The sequence below is a fragment of the Cricetulus griseus genome (genome assembly GCF_003668045.3).
Source record: "Cricetulus griseus strain 17A/GY chromosome 1 unlocalized genomic scaffold, alternate assembly CriGri-PICRH-1.0 chr1_1, whole genome shotgun sequence".
Classification (NCBI taxonomy): domain Eukaryota; kingdom Metazoa; phylum Chordata; class Mammalia; order Rodentia; family Cricetidae; genus Cricetulus; species Cricetulus griseus.
Window position 1 is genome coordinate 58,647,333 of NW_023276807.1, and position 17,677 is coordinate 58,665,009.

Genomic DNA, 17,677 nt, shown 5'->3' on the forward strand with positions numbered 1-17,677 from the left:
CCTCAAACTCACAGAGATCCACCTGTCTCTGCCTTTCGAGTGCTGGGATTAAAAGCATGCACCACCATCACCCAGCAGCATATGACTCCTTACATAGTTGAGTCACTACAGCAGAGGGGCATCAGTAGCAAGGAGGGCTAAGGGACATGGCTTTGCCAACAGGCTCTGGGAACCCATCATAGTGGCATTTAATCCCTGTATACTTGAGCTCCTTATGCCTAAATTCCTGGCCAAGTTTTGTTGAGGTATCTTCCTCGAGAGTGTCTCCATGTGTAAAATGCATTACCAACTACTTCCTGAAGCTTTGTGCAGACTACGGACTGATGGCCAGGAATGGCTTCTTTTATACCTCCAACTTAACTCACAGCCAGAGGTCCAGTAGGGTGTGGTACCATGATTATTCCCACTTCCCAGATGTGGAAGCTGAGGTCTGGAATGACTAGGAAGTAATCAGTGGTGACCAGAAAGAATACTGACTAAATTGAGGCTCTTGATGCACACATACACACTGTGCATAGCCAAGCTTGGATCCTCCAGGGATGTAAAGTGTCTGACTCCATGCACAGCACATAGCAGGGCCTCAGAGAAATTAGCTGAGTCAGTTCTAATGACAAAAATGACAGTTCAGAGTTGGTGGGTGTTCCCAGGATCCAATGGGGGTAGACATTTGGGGCCCTGGGGAAGGAAGCTGGTGCAAGGAGCCCAGCATGTCACAGAGGTGTGTCAAACAAGGGACAGGTGAGGCTCATGCAGGCCCTCCCAGCCTGCTTTAACCTCCTGCTCACCAGCCTCTCCTTCGTGTTGTGCAGGGTGATGTGATCAGAGCCCAGGAATGCCTTATGTGGATCGGCAGAACCGAATCTGTGGGTTTCTGGATATCGAGGACAATGAGAACACTGGCAAGTTCCTTCGGAGATACTTTATCCTGGACACGCAGGCCAACTGCCTCCTCTGGTACATGGACAATCCCCAGGTGAGAAGCCAGCTGGGAAGGGGGCAGGATGGCTGCCGCCCCTTCTGGGAGGAGTGCAGGGGTTGGGTTTCTTTCAAGGGTTTTGTGTCCAAAGGTGATTGAATGGAGTGAGAGACAACCCAACACATATCTACATGCACGCCCACAAAGATAACTCTCTCAAGAGCTGGCTGTATGGCTCAATGGTACGTGCAGACTTAGCACATACAAGAATCTTGATTTAATCCAGAGTATGGGTCATTAGGTTGGGGGAGAGGAGAGAGTTGAGAGTTGAGGAGCAGATCTGGGAGAGACAGAGTCTCCTAGCCCTAGATCTGTGCTTTTCCTCACACACGGGAATTTAACTCTTGGTGAAAGTGAGGCAGAGCCTCCCTGTGTCTGGATGTGACTCCCTTCCTCTCCCTCTCAGGGCTGTGGCCTGGTGGCAGCTCTTGCTCTTCCAGTCTGGGCTCCTCCCCAGCAGAGAATGTGATCTGGCTCCCTGAGCTGGACGATATCAGACCTCTTTGGTCTCCTGAATCAGGAAGTCATAGAGTCTTGGATTGGCAGTAGTAGTGACCTTCTAGGTTCCCTAGTGTGTTTCCCATGCTACTGAGGAGAAAACTGCATCCTGGACATTGCAGTCTACCCTAGGCAAGAAGATGTGACCAACTTAACAGTCTGTGGAGGCCTCAGAATTTTTTTTTTTTTTTTTTTTTTTTTTTAAGAGAGGGACATAAATGTAGATGTAACCCTGTCCGACCTGGAATTCACTATGTAGACCAGGCTGGCCTCAAAGTCACAGAGATCCACCTGCTTCTTTCTCCTAGTGCTGGGATTAAAGATGTACACCACCATGCCTGCCTTGACCACTGTGTACCTGCCCTCATTCTGAAGGTGAGGGTGGTGATGTAGAGCAGAAGACTGCCCAGTGTTAAATAAAAAGGCTGTGGCAGAACTGGGGCTATAAGCCTGTCAATCTGACTCCCAGACCCCTGCCATTGCTGCTCACAATAAGACAGTTTTCTTGGGGTGGCTTTGAGAAGGAGAAAAGCCTCTAAATCAAGTTTCTGGCTAAGAAAGAGAGTGGAGGACACAGCCTGGGAGGTTGCAGAGGGCAGAACTTTTGTGTTGAAGCTGAGCTACAGTCTCTGGAGTTGAATGAACATGTACTTCCTGCATACTGGAAGCTGGGTAGTGAATGAGGCTGTCAGAGGCGTTTAAGGTTGCTCTCCTGGAAGCAGGGACAGGACTGGAATTCAGTACAACCAACCTGCAGCCTGGGCTCCCTGGGAATGCTGGCTTGTTCTTGTGGAGGGTCACTTCGAGAACTGTGCTTTGGTGATTATTTATGTGGTATGATAATGATTTAACAAGCATTAATGAATGAGTTAATTTGTTAATAATAACTTATTCATTAATGAATGAGTTAATTCATTACTAAGATGTCTCTGAGCATCGCCTGTTTGAATCTCTGAGTTTCTGGTGTTGATGAGCCTGTCTGCCAATGTTGCCTCCAGTGCTGTTGCCACTACCTCAGTCTGTTCATTGAGGTATCACCATACCCCAGCCATCATGTGTGGGTTTTTGTGTATCTCATTAAATATTCCGACTAATCGTGAACCCTTGGGATTGAAATCCTTTCCTGTTGTGTTGGGTAAATACTGTACCACTGAGCTACACTCTCAAACCTTGGTAGTTTTACTTTTAAATGAGTGTTGGTCCCTATCATGATCGAGAAGATGAAGTATTTTAATTGGGGCTCCTCTACTCTGTAGTAACCTATGAGTGATGACCTAGGTTTCAGCTGCCCACCCACGATGATGGTCAGCCCTGTCAGTGCCTGCCCACATGGCTACTTGCAATACTAAATTATACAGCTGTGTATAGAGCAAACCAAAGCATGGAAATGATATGACATTTGATGAGGGCTCTTGTTACGATTACTCAGTAGAGTGTATTTTTTTTCTTCTTGTCCAAAAATATTATTTTGGTACATTTCTTTTGCATAGGCCATCATGTGAATTGTGGATCATCACAATATCCCAGCAGCTTGCATGTTTCCTAGTAAATCTGGGGCCCTAGTAAAAGATTTTTGCTCTGTTTAAACAAACAAACAAACAAACCAAAGACTGAAAGTGGGTCTTTCTACTGGCCAGATGAAGAGCACCAACAATGTTCACAGCAAGATGGATACTGGGCTCATTTCAATGGAGAGAATACAGTGTGAGGGGAGAGTCTACTAATATGAACTTCATAATGTTATGATGTATAACTACATTGTCACCCTAAAGGCTAAGTGAAAACAATGTTTTAAGAATGATGTTTTCAGCCGGGTGTTGGTGGCACGCGCCTTTAATCCCAGCACTCAGGAGGCAGAGGCAGGTGGATCTCTGTGAGTTCGAGGCCAGCCTGGTCTCCAGAGCGAGTGCAAGGATAGGCTCCAAAGCTACACAGAGAAACCCTGTCTTGGGGTGGTGTTGGGGGGGGAGAGTGATGTTTTCGTGTCAGAAACCTCCTTTGGAAAAGTTTGGGGTCTATCAATACTTTAAAGGCTTCTACATTGCCAGCTTCAGCCTGTCTGAATGCCAAGACCCAGCAAGTAATTTCTTTGAAAACTGGGCAATACATACAGCTGGAGCAAATTTAGGGTAGAAAAGTGGATATGGTGGCAACAGCTTTGTGTCCTGCCCCTGTCCAGCTACAGTCCCTCTGCAGGCAGCAATACCATAGGCCTCTTCAGTATCTGCCCACAGAGTCTCCACATGGATAGGCATCTCGTAACCTTCAACTCTTTTGCAATGAGACTGGGAAAGTATTTTCTTTTTAATATTCCTAAATTTTTGTCTTTTAAAATTTTGTGTATGTATGTGTGTGTATTTAAAGACGGACTTTCTGGGGTTGATATACTAACTATATATGTATCTTAGTTCTTTCCTATGGGTGTGGCAAAACACCATGGTTAAGGCAACTTAACCATGAAGAAGAAAAAGTTTATTGGGACTTAGTGTTCTAGAGGACTAGTGTTCATGACCATTATGGCCAGGAGTATGGAGTATGGCAGCAGGCAGGCGGCATGGTGTTGGAGGAATTTCTGAGAGCTTAATGGTTAAGCCAACATCCATGAGGCAGAGAGGGAGAGGGAGAAGGAGAGGAGAAAGAGAGAATGAACATGAACTGGGGGGGGGGGTAGAGTGGGCTTTTGAAACCTCAAAAGGAGGGTCAAACCTTCAGTGACCCTCCTTCTCCAATAAGGCCACACCTCCTAATCCTTCCCAAACAGTTTCACTAGCTGGGACCAAGCATTCAAATGAATGTGCCTATGGGGGTCATTCCCATCGAAACTACCACATTCCACCTACTGACCCTCATGGGCTTGTAGCCACATCATATGCAAAATGATTTTAGTTCAATTTCAAAAGTCCCCATACTCTTTCAGTCTCAAGACTGTTTAAAGTCCAAAGTCTCTTCTGAGACTCAAGGCAACCTCTTACTTGTAACCCCCTGTAAAATCAAAAAGCAAATTACTTATGGGCACAGTGAAGAAATATTGGACCAAAAATGAGGTCAAACCCAGCAGGGCCAACTCCAGATGCCTATAGTTCTATGGCCGATGTCAAAGGGTTTAGATGGCTCTTTCCTCCCATCTTTGTTGGTCACATCACACTTGGGCTGGTCCCACTCACTGGCTGTAAGTCTCCATGCAGACATCCCACAGCTCTGGCAACTCCAACAACTTGAGGTCTTTAATGCAATCCAGGCTTCACTTTCACAGTGGTGTCTGGCCTGGTGAAATGGTGGGAACTGAGGAGGCACAGGCTTACAGGATGCATGAGGGCCGAGAATGGTAGACTTGGTGGCTGACTGCAGGGGTCAAGTAGAATCTTCAAAAGTTTAGCACCTGCTTTTTCATAGCTGATCATTAACAATATTCACTTGTGGGCTTCTTAATATCTGAGTTTATGAAATCATATTCTTTTGTGGCTCTGGGAGTTTGAACCAAGTGCTTTTTTCATGTTAAGTAGATAATCTACCCTGAGTCTCCTCTCTGGCTTGCTTGAAAGTGATGTTTATAAGCCAAAAATTTTAATGGGCTGAATTATAAGTATATATTGTAGAAGCCATAGGAGGCATTTAAAAACACATATTATGTATGTGTGCACATGGCAGTGTATCTGTCACTGTGTATATGTGGAGGCCAGCAGGAAATTTGTGGGAGTTGGTTCTTTCTTTCCCCCATGTGACTTCAAGGATGGAACTCAGGTTGTCAAACTTAGCACCAAATCAAGCATGTGCTTGTGCCTTGTTTAAATTTCAAATTAATCAAATAATATTTAGTATTATATATAATTCAGATTTGTAACCAAGGGATTGTAGATAATTGATGATGACCCTAGGGAGACAGGACTATTGTTCGCTTATGAAAGAAGATCCATGGTGATACAGATGAATATGCTACTTATATCAGACAAATTTAAGAAAAGGAATTTGATAACAAACACCATGTTAAGCCAGGTGGTGGTGGCGCACACCTTTAATCTAAGCACTCTGGAGGCAGAGAAGGGTGGGATCTCTGTGAGTTCAAGGGCAGCCTGGTCTACAGAGTGAGTTCCAGGATGACTAGGGATACACAGAGAGACCCTGCGTCAAAGACAAACAAGCAAAAGACCACAGTGCGAGAAGTAGACATCTCCTGACACTGGCAGTGAGCATTGTTCAGTGTGTTACTCTTAGCACTGAGCAAGCACCTGTCTGCCTGACACAGCGTTCTCTTCTGCTAAATAAAAAGAAAACAAGAAACAAAACAAAAAACAAAAAACGTTGTGAGGTAGTGTCTTCAAGGATGGCTTGAGATGTCTGTAATGTGTTGGGGCCTGGAAAGTAGGAGGTGCGTAGTAAATATTAATTAAAACTATGAGTAGCACATGATCTGCCAGCTGTTTCCTGGATGTCTGGTGATTGCTTTTGGACTTCATTTCTTGGGACTTGTAAGATTCTTTGGTGTGTCAGGTAGTGATAAGAGAGTAGAGCTATCCCTGTTAGGAGACTGCAGGAGGGTGTGGGGGGTGTGGGGGGGAGCAAAACACTTACACTCAAGCATTCCCGTGTTGCATCTTGCTAACCCTTAAATAACAGATAAACGGGACCAGAAGTCACAATAGGATAGTGCTGTGTTGCTTCAGCTCAACCTTTAAACAGTGTACATCATAGTTATTTTCTCTTTATTTCAAGTCAAACTTTTTTTTTCAGGGATAATTTGTGTACCTAGCTATATTTTAAGAAACAATAAATTTTGTGTATTTATAATAAAAAGTTTCATGTCTGGTTGACTAGAGAGAGTATGTGGAGCCCCTGATAGAGATGTGGATGTCAGGAGGGGAGCCGATGAGAAAGGTGGAGGGGAAATGACATTGGGTTGGGGGGCAAACTTGGAGGAAACTGGGTTGAAGAAAGGGGCGAAGGAGCTTAAGAACCATTCAGTTCTTAAGTTACAGACAGTCTCAGTATATGGGGGTCCTGTGACTACACACAAGCGCCTCTTCCTATCTAAGGAAGTGCAGGACTAGAGACCCACTACCAGAGTGTTAAACCAGCACCACATCTTATGACAAGGACTGCTCACAAAGGGCAAGGTTAAAACACACATTGGGAAGCAGACAATGGGGAAAGCAGCCACGGACTCATTGTGGGCCAACAAGTTTTTAATAGGAAGTAAATCTACTGGGTGGAGGTAAAGAACTGCTCAGGGTAGCTGGTGCCTGGGAGAGCTCCTTTATATTTAGCTGCTCTCTCATGCCAGGAGGGCTGTGGAATGCAGGTCTGGATAGCTTCTGATTTTGCCATCTTGCCACAGGTGCTTCTTTGTGAGCCTTGATGGTCTTGGCTTTGGTGTTGAAAGCTGTTAGTTTAGCTCACGAGCAGCCATATGGGCTCAGCCCCTCCTCATGAGACTACTACCTGTGTTGTCCTGTAGTCTTCTACAGGCAGCCAACAGCAGTTACTGATGCCTGCTGGGTTCCTTGCTGTTGGCTGGGCCCCCTTCCTTCTCCCTCCCTACCCCTCAACCCCAGTCTTGTGGAGCTTGGCAACCAAGAGCCAGTTGGACTAGTTCCTGCCTAGCCCCAGCTTGGGCAACTATCTAAGGTCTTGCTCAGTCTAACCCTGCTTCTCCTGCTCTCTCGTATTTACCTTTCATTGATAATCAGCTCTTAGATACTGTTTCAGAGGAGGTGGCCTGGCAGGAAGGAAAGTGCCTCAGAGGATCTGTGACTCAAGAAGGGCTGGGTTTGAATTCTGGTCTGACTTGCTATTTGTATGACCTTGGATCAGGGGTCTCACCTGCTGGCCCCTCAGCTTCTATGTCTATGAAATGGGATTGTAGAGATTCATCAGTGTTCTGAAGCACTTAGCAAGAAGCAAGTTGCTCTTCCTTCTTTTTCATGCTGTGCTCTCCAGAGTGCCAGGTTGCAGCTGGGGTGACAAGTTCTGTTTTCCCTGAGCTCCCTGCAGAAGCCACATGGAGGGTCCATGGTAGGTATCAGTGGGCACTTGCAGAGCTGACATCCTGTGGGTTTATGAATCCTTAGTTGGATCTTCTGGCTGTTTCTATGCTCATTGTTACTCTTGCTAGGACATGGGAAATGGAGTCAAGTTTCTACTCTGGCCTGGAGTGCTACTGTTTCTACAGAGGCCACCAGTGGAGGCAGCAGCTTTGTAAGCAGCTCAGCTCCTTTTTTGGTCACGGGAGAGACCATGTCTTACTTCAGTCTTTTGAGGTCCTTGCTGGCTGGAGAGATTTTGAACAAAATACAAGGTGTTTTCAGGATCTTCTTAAAGCCCCCTGTTAGTTTACAGGAACTAGCCTTATGTCCTACATGGTTCCAGAAAATTCACAAGTGTAAGAAATGTATAGTTTACTTTTGACTTATGGGCCTCATACTGAGTGGCTGCCAGCTACTTGGTGCAGTGCTGGGGTTTCCTTTCCCCACCCACCTCTCTTCCCCAAGGACTGCTGGTGCTGTGGTCCTGTTATTTCTCTTTAAGGGCTGCTGGCCAGGTGTGGCCTTTCATTTCCCCAGTGCCTCCTCAGCCCCAGCAGCTGGTTTTTCCAACACCGGTGACATCCACTAGAACACAGTGGATTCCCAAGGAACTCTGAGAACACACAGGTGCCTGGGCCCTCTACTAGGTCACTGAAAAGTGTGGGAAGCAACCATGGTTATTTGTTGGCTTAAAATTACCCCATTATGGCTAGATGTTTCAGTGGGTAAAGGCTTTTGTCACCAATCCTGACAACTTGAGCTTAATCTCTGGAAGCAACATGGTAGAATGAGAAAACCAAGTGCTGCAAATTGTTCTCTGACTATAACGCATGCACTATGGCATGTATACACATAGACAGACAGACAGGCAGGCAGGCACGCCACACACACACACACACACACACACACACACACACACACACACACACTAAATAAATGTAATTTAAAAAAAAATTATCCCCTAATAAGTCAGCTTGGGCAATACAGGAAGGAAGGAAGGAAGGAAGGAAGGGAGGAAGGAAAGAAGGAAGGAAGGAGCCTCAAGTTCTATAGCATATCAGGGCAAATATGGAAGCTAGTTGTATATTTCAAAATAGCAGGTGGAGAGAATTTTGAATGTTTGCATCACAGGGAAATGAAAAATGCCCCAAAGGACAGATATACAAGTGTTTTAGTTACTTTTTGGTTACTGTGACAAAACATCATGACCAATGAAACAAGAAAAGAAAGCGTCTGCTAGGCGTTGGTGGTGCACGCCTTTAATCCCAGTGCTCGGGAGGCAGAGGCAGAGGCAGAGGCAGAGGCAGGAGGATCTCTGTGAGTTTGAGGCCAGCCTGGTCTACAGAGCAAGTTCCAGGACAGGCTCCAAAGCAATACAGAGAAACCCTGTCTCAAAAAGAAAAAAAGAAAAAAAGAAAAGAAAAGAAAAGAAAAGAAAGCGTCTAATTGGATTTCCAGTTTCAGAGGGGGTGGAGTCCATCATGGAGGATCAACAGCTCAGCCTCAGGAACAGCTGAGAGCTCACATCTTGATTCAAAACTCTCAGAGACTTACTGAGAACAGTGTGTTTTTGAAACTTCAAAGCCCACCCCCAATGACACACCTCCTCTAACAAGGCCACACCGTATCTTCCCCAGATAATTGTGCAACTGGGGACCAAGTATTCAAGAATATGAGTCTATGGCAGCCATTCTCATTCAAAGTGCCACAAACAGACTCCTTGATCTGATCATTATAATTGTGTGCATGTATTGAACTGTCATGCTGTGCCCCAAGATATAAGATTATTATGTGTCAGTTAAAAAACAAAAAACCCTCCCCAGGTGATTTCACATATACTGCCTTCTAGAAATATAAGTCCCCCATTTAAAAGTGTGGGGGGCGGTGGCCATCGGTGGCCATATATCTCAGGGTTAAATTATATGCCAGGCATTCATGATGGAACTAGGTTCAACCCCTGGGACCCAAAAAATAAGTAAATGAAGTGCATTTTACAAGCCTTCCTATGTGGAGGCCACATCTGTTCAGACGGTGGTATGCCTCTGCCTTTCCTCCCGAGTGTTGGGACTACAGACATCTAGCGTCACAAGATGCCTTCATCTTGACATTCTTAGTCATGTCCACAGTTAAGCTTATAGTGTCGTTAATGCACTAAGAAGAGACTAGACTCATGGGAAAATAGCAACACAGCTAGGTTTCATCCCATTGATCAGCTGCTCTTAAACTTGGGTCCATTTAGGGGTCACTGGGAGAGTTTTGAAATGTGTGCCTTCTAACCCCTCCCACTTGATTTAGAGGGTGCAGCCCGAGACAGAACTTTTTCAAGTGGGTTCCTCAGGGCTTTGAGTCTGCACCAAAGTCCAGAATGGGTCTGTGAATTGAGAGACAGGAGCTTGTAGCTGGCTGCAGCCAGTGAAGGCTTCTGGAAGGTCCTGAATTTATCCTTCCACTTCAGGACACAACACCAGGGTCCTCTCTTGCACTCTGGCACCTGATGATCCCTGGGTACTGATTTCCTGGGCTTCTTGCCCCAGCACTTGGTTTCTCAGGCCTTTTTGTGCAACCTCCCTTGATCAGGAAGTGTCTGCCTGCTACTGTCTGGGTGCCACCATGACAATGGGTTGTTGCCATTAAGCATCATCGATCCAGTTAATTGGAGTGGACACAGTCTCACTTTGGATGAAGCCTCATGAATCCTAGAGATGCTTTCCCCCCTTGGGTGGGTAGGAGGTGGTGGGCAAACAGCTTTTCAGACATTCATCTTGTTTTCCTGGCTTCTTGGATGGGAGAGAGCATTTATCTGAGCCTCAGAGCAGAAAGGGTGGAGTATACATGAGCTTCCCCCACCCTCACCCCCAGGCTAACTCAGCAGCCTCTCTGTGAGGGGGAGGAGGCACCAGAGGCTGGAGCTGAGGGCTGACATCCTTGAAATCTTATCTACCCCTGTCATTATATGTGGCTTAGAGTCCAAGTTGTTCCCCCACCCACTTCACTCACGAATCAGGATGGGGCTCCAGAGGCTTCGAGATGTGGTTTGGGGTGAGGAGAGCAGTTCTTTAAGAGTAGCCCTGGGTCCTGGTGTTTGCATCTTGTAATTAGCTGGTTGAGGGGCCCAGGGCCTCCCTGTACTATGCTCACCCTGTTTTCATGTAATTCTCTCAGCCACTGTCTGGCACAGTTTGTCATCTGTATTTTATAGGGAAAGTCTTGGCTGCAATCAGAGAGTGTTAATACTACAGTTAGAATTCGGTGGCTTCTAGGAGACCTGAAAGCCTTTGGCTCCACGTGTCCCTGGAGTTCTTGGCCACAGTGAGGCTGTGAAGACTGAAGCTTGCTTCTGCCCCCAGCAGATCTGTGTCTTTGCCTAGAGTATTTCAGGGCCCCTTAGGTCATCTGTCCTTATTCTCACACAGTGATGGCTCCATTTAGATGTTGATTTGGGAATGGCAGAGTTTTTCTTTTTTAACTCAATAGAGATTTCCTTTAAAAAGATGTAAACTGGGGCTAGAGAGATGGCTCAGAGGTTAAGAGCACTGACTCCTCTTCCAGAGGTCCTGAGTTCAATTCCCAGCAACCACATGGTGGGTCACAACCATCCCTTATGAGATCTGGTGCCCTCTTCTGGTGTGCAGATGTACATGGAAGTAGAATGCTGCATGCATAATAAAAAAAATAAAATATTTTTTTAAAAAAGATGTAAACTATAATGATGTTTAAAGCAAATAAATAAGATGAATGCTTGAATGCTGATCTGAGTACTCCAGGGTGGTTTTTATTTATTTATTTTTTATAGAACTTGGGGTAATACCCAATACCTCAGACGGTCTTGGAAAGTGCTGTACCACTAAACTATACTCTCACTCCCGCAAAGGCATTCTTCAGGGTTAGTTTCATGTCTAAAAGGTGGCAATGGAGTCTTTTTCTTTCTTTTCTTTTTCTTTAAGATCTTTTCACCGAGGTTCAGAGTTCCCTTAAATGGCTGTGTTATCCCTGTCTATTTTTTTTCTTTCTTTAGTTTTTTCCTTTTTTCTTTTCTTTTTCTTTCTTTTTTTTTGGGGGGGGGATTTTCAAGATAGGGCGGGGGTGGGCACTTCTGTTGTTTGCCTAGAGGATAATGGTGTGTGTTTGGAGCTGCAGGCTCAAGTTATGGGAGTAGGTTTTCAATGGACTCTCTGGCTGTGGAGGTGGGTTCTCAGACAGACTCAGGTTGTAAGGGAATGGGTTTTCAGTCTATATATTGGGAACTTCCTTGGTATGATTTCTAATATTGGTCACTACCTTGTATCATCTCTCAACAGAAATCAGGAAGCCAGGAAGGGTCTGTCATGTAGAATATTGCTGGCCCAATATTTGGAGCTCCCTGCTTTTTTTTTTTTTTTTTTTTTTCTTGTTTTGAATTTGTTTCCGTATTGTGTTTTTTCAGTTCTGGAATGAAACCCAAACTATTGTATATGCTAGGCAAGCATTCCCATTACACTGCACCCTTAGCCAATCTTGCTGCATTAGTAGCATGCTTTCTTACTGGTTTTTATTTATGTGTTCAGACATTAATTTCATTTGACATGTATTATAGTAAGTAAGCTCACAGGCGTGTTAAAAAAATCTGTATCATATGAGTTTGTTTCCTATATGTTATGAAATGAATGTTGAAATGACACAAATAAGACAAAGCAGGCCAAATCAGAGCAGTCATGCAGAAAAGATGTTATAGGTCACACTTGCAGAGCGTCCCTGTGTGCCAGAGAAATTCCACACTGAAACACTCCCCGGTGTTAACACCACCTCATCACTGTATTACCAGGGTGGGGCTATAGGTGGGATATTCCTAACCTAAAAATCTGAAATGATCTCAAATTTGCAACCTTCTGAACGTTGACACGATAACAAGTAGAAAATTCAACACCTAAACTCATGTGGTATGTTGCCATCAGAACACAAGGTTGCTAAAAGCATTGTGTAAAATTACAGTCTCGCCGGGCGGTGGTGGCGCACGCCTTTAATCCCAGCACTTGGGAGGCAGAGGCAGGCAGGATCTCTGTGAGTTCGAGACCAGCCTGGTCTACAAGAGCTAGTTCCAGGACAGCCTCCAAAGCCACAGAGAAACACTGTCTTGAAAAACAAAACAAAACAAAAACAAAAAAAAATAAAATAAAATTACAGTCTCCAGGAAATCTGTATAATGGGTATATGAAGCACAAATGGAATTATGTGTCTTTAAGACTTCTCAACTTTTATGTAAATATTTTTTGTGTGTTTTTTCAAAACAGGGTATTTCTGTGTAGCCCTGGCTGTCCAGGAACTCACTCTATAGACCAGGCTGGCCTAAAACTCACAGAGATCTACCTGTCTTTGCCTCCCAAGTGCTGGGATTAAAGGTGTGCGCCACTACCTTTAAATATTTTTTTTAAAGCTCCGGGTTGTGGTGACACACAAATGTAATCCCCCCCCCCCCCGGAAGTAGAGGCAAGAGGACCACAATATCTCTTTGCTAACTCTCAGCCCCGAAAAAAGGAAAATTAGGAAAAAAAAACCCTGAATCTTGAGCATTTTGGTTTGGATAAAGGCAACTCAGATTGCCTCTTGTTTTTTGTTTTGTTTTGTTTTGTTTTGTTTTTAATCCAAATTGACCTATTTTTATTTATTTTTTAAATTTAATTTTATTATTTTTAAAAATTTTAAAAATTCATCTATTTTACATCCCGGCCACAGCCTCCCTCCCATCCTCCCCTCTCAGTCCCTCTCCCCATTCTCCCCTCCCACCCCCAAAACGCTTCGTCTTCCATCTCCAGGAAAGGGCAGGTCTCCTGTGAGTATCAATAAAACACAGCATATCAAGTTGCAGTAAGACTAAGCACCTCCCCTTGTATTAAGGCTGGGCAAGGTCACCCAGTATGAGAAGTGAGGGTCCCAAAAGCCAGTAAAAGACTCGGAGACAGCCCTTGCTCCCACTGTTTAAGAGGTTGCTTCTGTTTTTACAGCAGGGGAAACTGAGGGCTAGTTAAGAGACTTCACAGTCACATGTCGAAACACACACATCTAACCATTGTCCTAGACTAATGACACGGTGGGGTGAGGGGGTACGGCTAAAGCTTCTGTTTGTCCCCAGGAACCCTGTTATCCAGGAATTATTACCAGTGCTTTGTAGGTGAGGACAGTGACTTACCCGAAGTGGCAGTGACATACACTGAACTAGAACACTGGTGTATCTCTTACTGCTTTGTCTTTCAGAACCTGGCAGTTGGGGCGGGAGCTGTTGGATCTCTGCAGCTGACTTACATCTCGAAGGTAAGGTTGGTTTGGGTTCTTCCCAGCAAGAACATGCTGGGAAGCCATGTTCTTGAAGTAGTTTTCATGTCTAAGCAAGAGCCAGGTACCACACCCCGGAGGTGTGAGCCTTGGGGGCATTCACAGCTGTTACCTTGTTTCCCTTTCCCAGGCATTGCCCATGGAAGGTCTGCTGTCTTTGTGGTGGGGGTTGGCACTGGGGAGGGTGGCCCACACTTTGGATGTGCCAGTTAGTCATCTCTCCAGACCTATAGGAATATTTGAGATAATCTATAAAGAGAATAGTTTACATTGGGTCACTGTGTTCCAGGTCTTAGTCATGATTTGGGGTTCCTGTGAGGCAGTAGATTATGGCAGAATGGGGCCCAGCTTCTTACCTCATGGCTTGAGCGCAAATTATAGAGGGACTGGGCACCTATAATCTCTCCTGAGGATACCCCTAGACTGTTAAGGACCTCCCATGTGCCCCCACCTCTTCAAAGTTCCAGATGTCATCACTGGCCTTTGGGAGTCATTTCACATACAAAATAAAGCACTACAGAGGATGTAACCTTTTTTTTTTGGTAACTGGGCCAAAGGACACAGGGACAATGACCCTGATGCAGTGAAAGATTCCCTCAAAGTGTACAGCTACTGAGCAGTGGATCTGAAATGGCTGGGGCCCCATGGAATTTTACCAACTCTCCAGACTGAATGCTTGTACGGGGAGGGTTGAGAATATCCCCCAGAAGGCCCTAAGATATACCAGGACCACATTCAACATCTGGGTGCCTTCCAGGGAGCGTGGGCAGGCAGCTGGTGGTCTGTGCCCTCATCCAGCATGCATACAGGGGCAAGAGCAACTCCTGATCTTCTCTGAGATGGGGGTGGGAGGGGGGGTGGAGGTGAGAGGGGAGGGGAGGGGGGGTTAGGGCCTGTCAGTGGTGCCCACAAAGAACTGCTGAATTCAGCTGGTTTTAGCAGCTCCTCCCTGGGGCAGCCACTGCTGCTGACCCATGATGCACTCTGATTAAAAAAAAAAAAAAAAGCCAGGGATTTAGATTCTCTCCTAAAAGCAGGAACAGAGAGCCAGGTGGCACCCAGCCAGCTCCGCTGCGGAAGTTCCGTCCCCCACTCCAGTTCTCATAGGGGTTGCTTCGTTCTTTTCTGGCCTCTCCCACTCTAGGACCTTAGGGACTTTGAGGACCTAAGGGCTCAGGTTGAGCTAAGCAGCTACCAGATCCGTCTGGCAATAGATTTAAGATCTGTGCGAAGCTCCCATGGGGCATGCTTAAAAGAGACGGGTCAAGAGATGTCCTGAGAGGAGTGGCCGTCTTTGGCTTGGACCAGCAGGCTTATGTCGTGCCTGCCAGCTGCAGACAGAACCTGGCAGATACATCTCGGTGAGGCAGAAGACGATGGGCAGTGGCTGAAGCGATTAGAGAGGAGATAATGGCCTCAGGGGAAGAATGGTTAAAGTGCAGCTTTGCTAACACAGCTGCAGGCAATTTGTGCATTGCCTTTTGATAAGAAATGTGGCAGCCTCCCGGGCCAGGGCAGCCCAGCCCTCCCTCCTTCTCCTCCTCCCTCCTCTCCCAGGGGCCCTTTCTTCTCATCTGCTGTGAGCACATTAGGTCATTTCTCCAGAAAGAGAATTGAGGGGGGGGGGGGTAAAGAATCCTGTCAAAAATGAAAACTGAAACCATCTCTGCAGTGCAAGGGTTTGGAAAGATTTTTTTTTTTTTTTTTTTTTTGGCCAGGGAAGAGTGAATATAATCTCCTGCTGAATCATGATTTATAAATGCGGCCCAGATGAGACTTTTGGTGTCCCTCTGCCTCGTTGGCAGGGGTGACCTGACTTTTCGCCCTTCCCGAGACAAGCAAGCCTGCATGGGTCTTTGAAAAACCCTCAAGGACCACTGGTTTAGGTTACAGATCGCTGCGTGCCTTAGCTCCTCCAGCTGACCGGCTGCCAGAACTCATACCCAGGTTATGGTGGTGGTGCTGAGTTCTTGAGTCCTCATTTTTTTGTTAGCCCCAGGGTCAGTCATTTGCAGTGTCAGATGTGATGGTTTGCTTTGTCCCTGATCTCCTGGAGGCAAGTGTGGGGAAGATGGGGCTGGCACTGGGGGGATTGGCAGTGGGGTGGGAGGGGAAGGGGCCCTCCAGGTATGCAAGTATCTTGGTTCCGGGCATCATGGCAGCAGAACCAGTCTTTGGGCAAACTAGAAAATAACTGAACCTGTCCTATGTTGTTGCGACTTTTTTGTCATAGCTCTTTTCTCCCATCCCAGACATCTTCACACTCCCAGCCCCCAATCCTGCCCAGGCTGGACCTATTTTGTGAGGGCTTCTGATAGATAACAGGTCTAACTAAAATGTGGGTTATTAACTGTGGGCTTGGGGATGAGGGCCCTGGATACGCTAGAGCGGTGGTTCTCAACCTGTGGATTGAAACCCCTTGGCTGGGGAGGGGGAGCCAAACCACCCTTTCACAAGGGTCACCTAAGACCATCAGAAAACATAGATATTTACATTACAATTCATAACAGTAGCAAAATTACAGTTATGAAGTAGCAATGAAAATAATTTTATAGTTGGGGGTCACCACACATGAGAAACTGTATTAAAGGGAAGGGTCACAATGTTAGTAAGGATGAGGACCATTGTAATAGTCAGTTCAGTGAAGAGCATTGACTCATTCCTTTTCCAGATAAATATGCTTACATATGTATGTACCAACCTGAAAGCCCTCTGATGACTGTGTCAGTGGCTTCTCACTTAGTGCCCCCTTGAGGGACAAGTCTCCCCAGCGATGCTTAGAGTTAGTTCTCCAAGATTTATTCTGCTCTTGTTCCTTCGGCTGGAGGGGCCCTAGTTCCACTTCCGGTCAATGGCAGACATGGTGTGGCTGGCCCTCACAGTGTCCCTCTGAGGTTTGTGTTTGATCTGATAAGCAAAAGCTTCTGAGTCTGTTCAGCTAGCTGCTGGTGGCTCTTGTGCGTCATTCCGTGGGGGCCCCATGGACACTCTTTTCACATTCCAACCCTCTCTTGCTGTTGGCGTGCTTATTGGGCCTGCCAGTAAACCACTGTTGGCCAGTGACTCAATTGTGGCCGCCGTGTGGTGTGAGGATGTTTGTGCCTGGGTGCTCTCACTTGAGTCAGACTGTTGGATGTCCTCACCCACCTGTGGCCACACTGTTTCCTGTGGGTCCTTTGTTCTCTTCCTGTGTTTGAAGATGGCTGCTGCAGCCTGGCACAGTCACCAACAGGTGGTAGGTGGATTGGGGGACTGAACCTCTGGGGACATGCTGTCAGGGAGAGAGGCCAAAGCCAGAGTTCTGAGCAGCCCTTCTCTGTGGACATAGCCACAGGTGGACACATTCATTTCCTGCCCCTGCTGTTCTGTGTCTATGAGAAGAGCATTTAACCTTTTCACGTTGGCATTACTAAGGGAGAAGCCGGTCTGTGGAGGCTCTCAACCCTGTTCCATGGCCAATCAGGCCAGAACTGGGATCGACCCCATTAATTTGTCAATGCATTACTTTGCCCAACAAGACTTCCATGCTAAGTCATGAGGCTGAGGCACACTGACAATGCACATACACATGGGCTTCCTGGCTATCAAGTGCATACACAGAGAAGAACAAGCAGAAAGCCTTGTATTGCCTTTGGAAGCTTAGATTCTCACGATAACTGCATGGGTGGCATTTTCCCAGACTGACTAATCAGCGCAGCAAGTGTGGTCATTTGTAATCCATGTAGGGTGAAAGGGTCAGCCAGTGGAGCTCTGTCTAGGCAGTGATAAATACGAGGAGAGAGAACCTCTGGGACAGAGCTTTTCAGTGCCACCCAAATTACCAGCTGGATGAGAAGGGATCTGGGAGGCAGGTGGGAGCCAAGGGGACAGAACACAG

The 17,677-nt window shown here is 46.2% G+C and overlaps 1 protein-coding gene and 1 long non-coding RNA gene across 8 annotated transcripts in view; one reads left to right on the forward strand and one right to left on the reverse strand.

Annotated features, from left to right (window-relative positions):
* The window catches only part of Plekha2 (pleckstrin homology domain containing A2), a 110,551-nt gene that overhangs the window by 57,480 nt on the left and 35,394 nt on the right, over positions 1 to 17,677 (forward strand). For 3 of the 7 annotated variants that reach the window (XM_027395322.2, XM_027395320.2, XM_027395323.2), the window contains exons 2-3: positions 810 to 973; positions 13,723 to 13,779. In XM_027395322.2, the coding sequence (XP_027251123.1) occupies positions 833 to 973; positions 13,723 to 13,779 (198 nt within the window). In that variant the 5' untranslated portion in view covers positions 810 to 832. Of the gene's footprint in view, positions 1 to 809; positions 974 to 13,722; positions 13,780 to 14,889; positions 15,162 to 15,504; positions 15,857 to 16,758; positions 17,036 to 17,677 lie in introns of those variants that run through there. The other 4 variants (XM_035452949.1, XM_027395319.2, XM_027395325.2 and 1 more) reach the window with 3 other exon arrangements.
* LOC118238998 lies at positions 13,257 to 16,616 on the reverse strand. The gene is made up of 3 exons (XR_004772491.1): positions 16,502 to 16,616; positions 13,658 to 14,027; positions 13,257 to 13,298 (listed from the first exon to the last, which is right to left on the reverse strand). It is a non-coding gene; the product is annotated as an uncharacterized LOC118238998 (long non-coding RNA).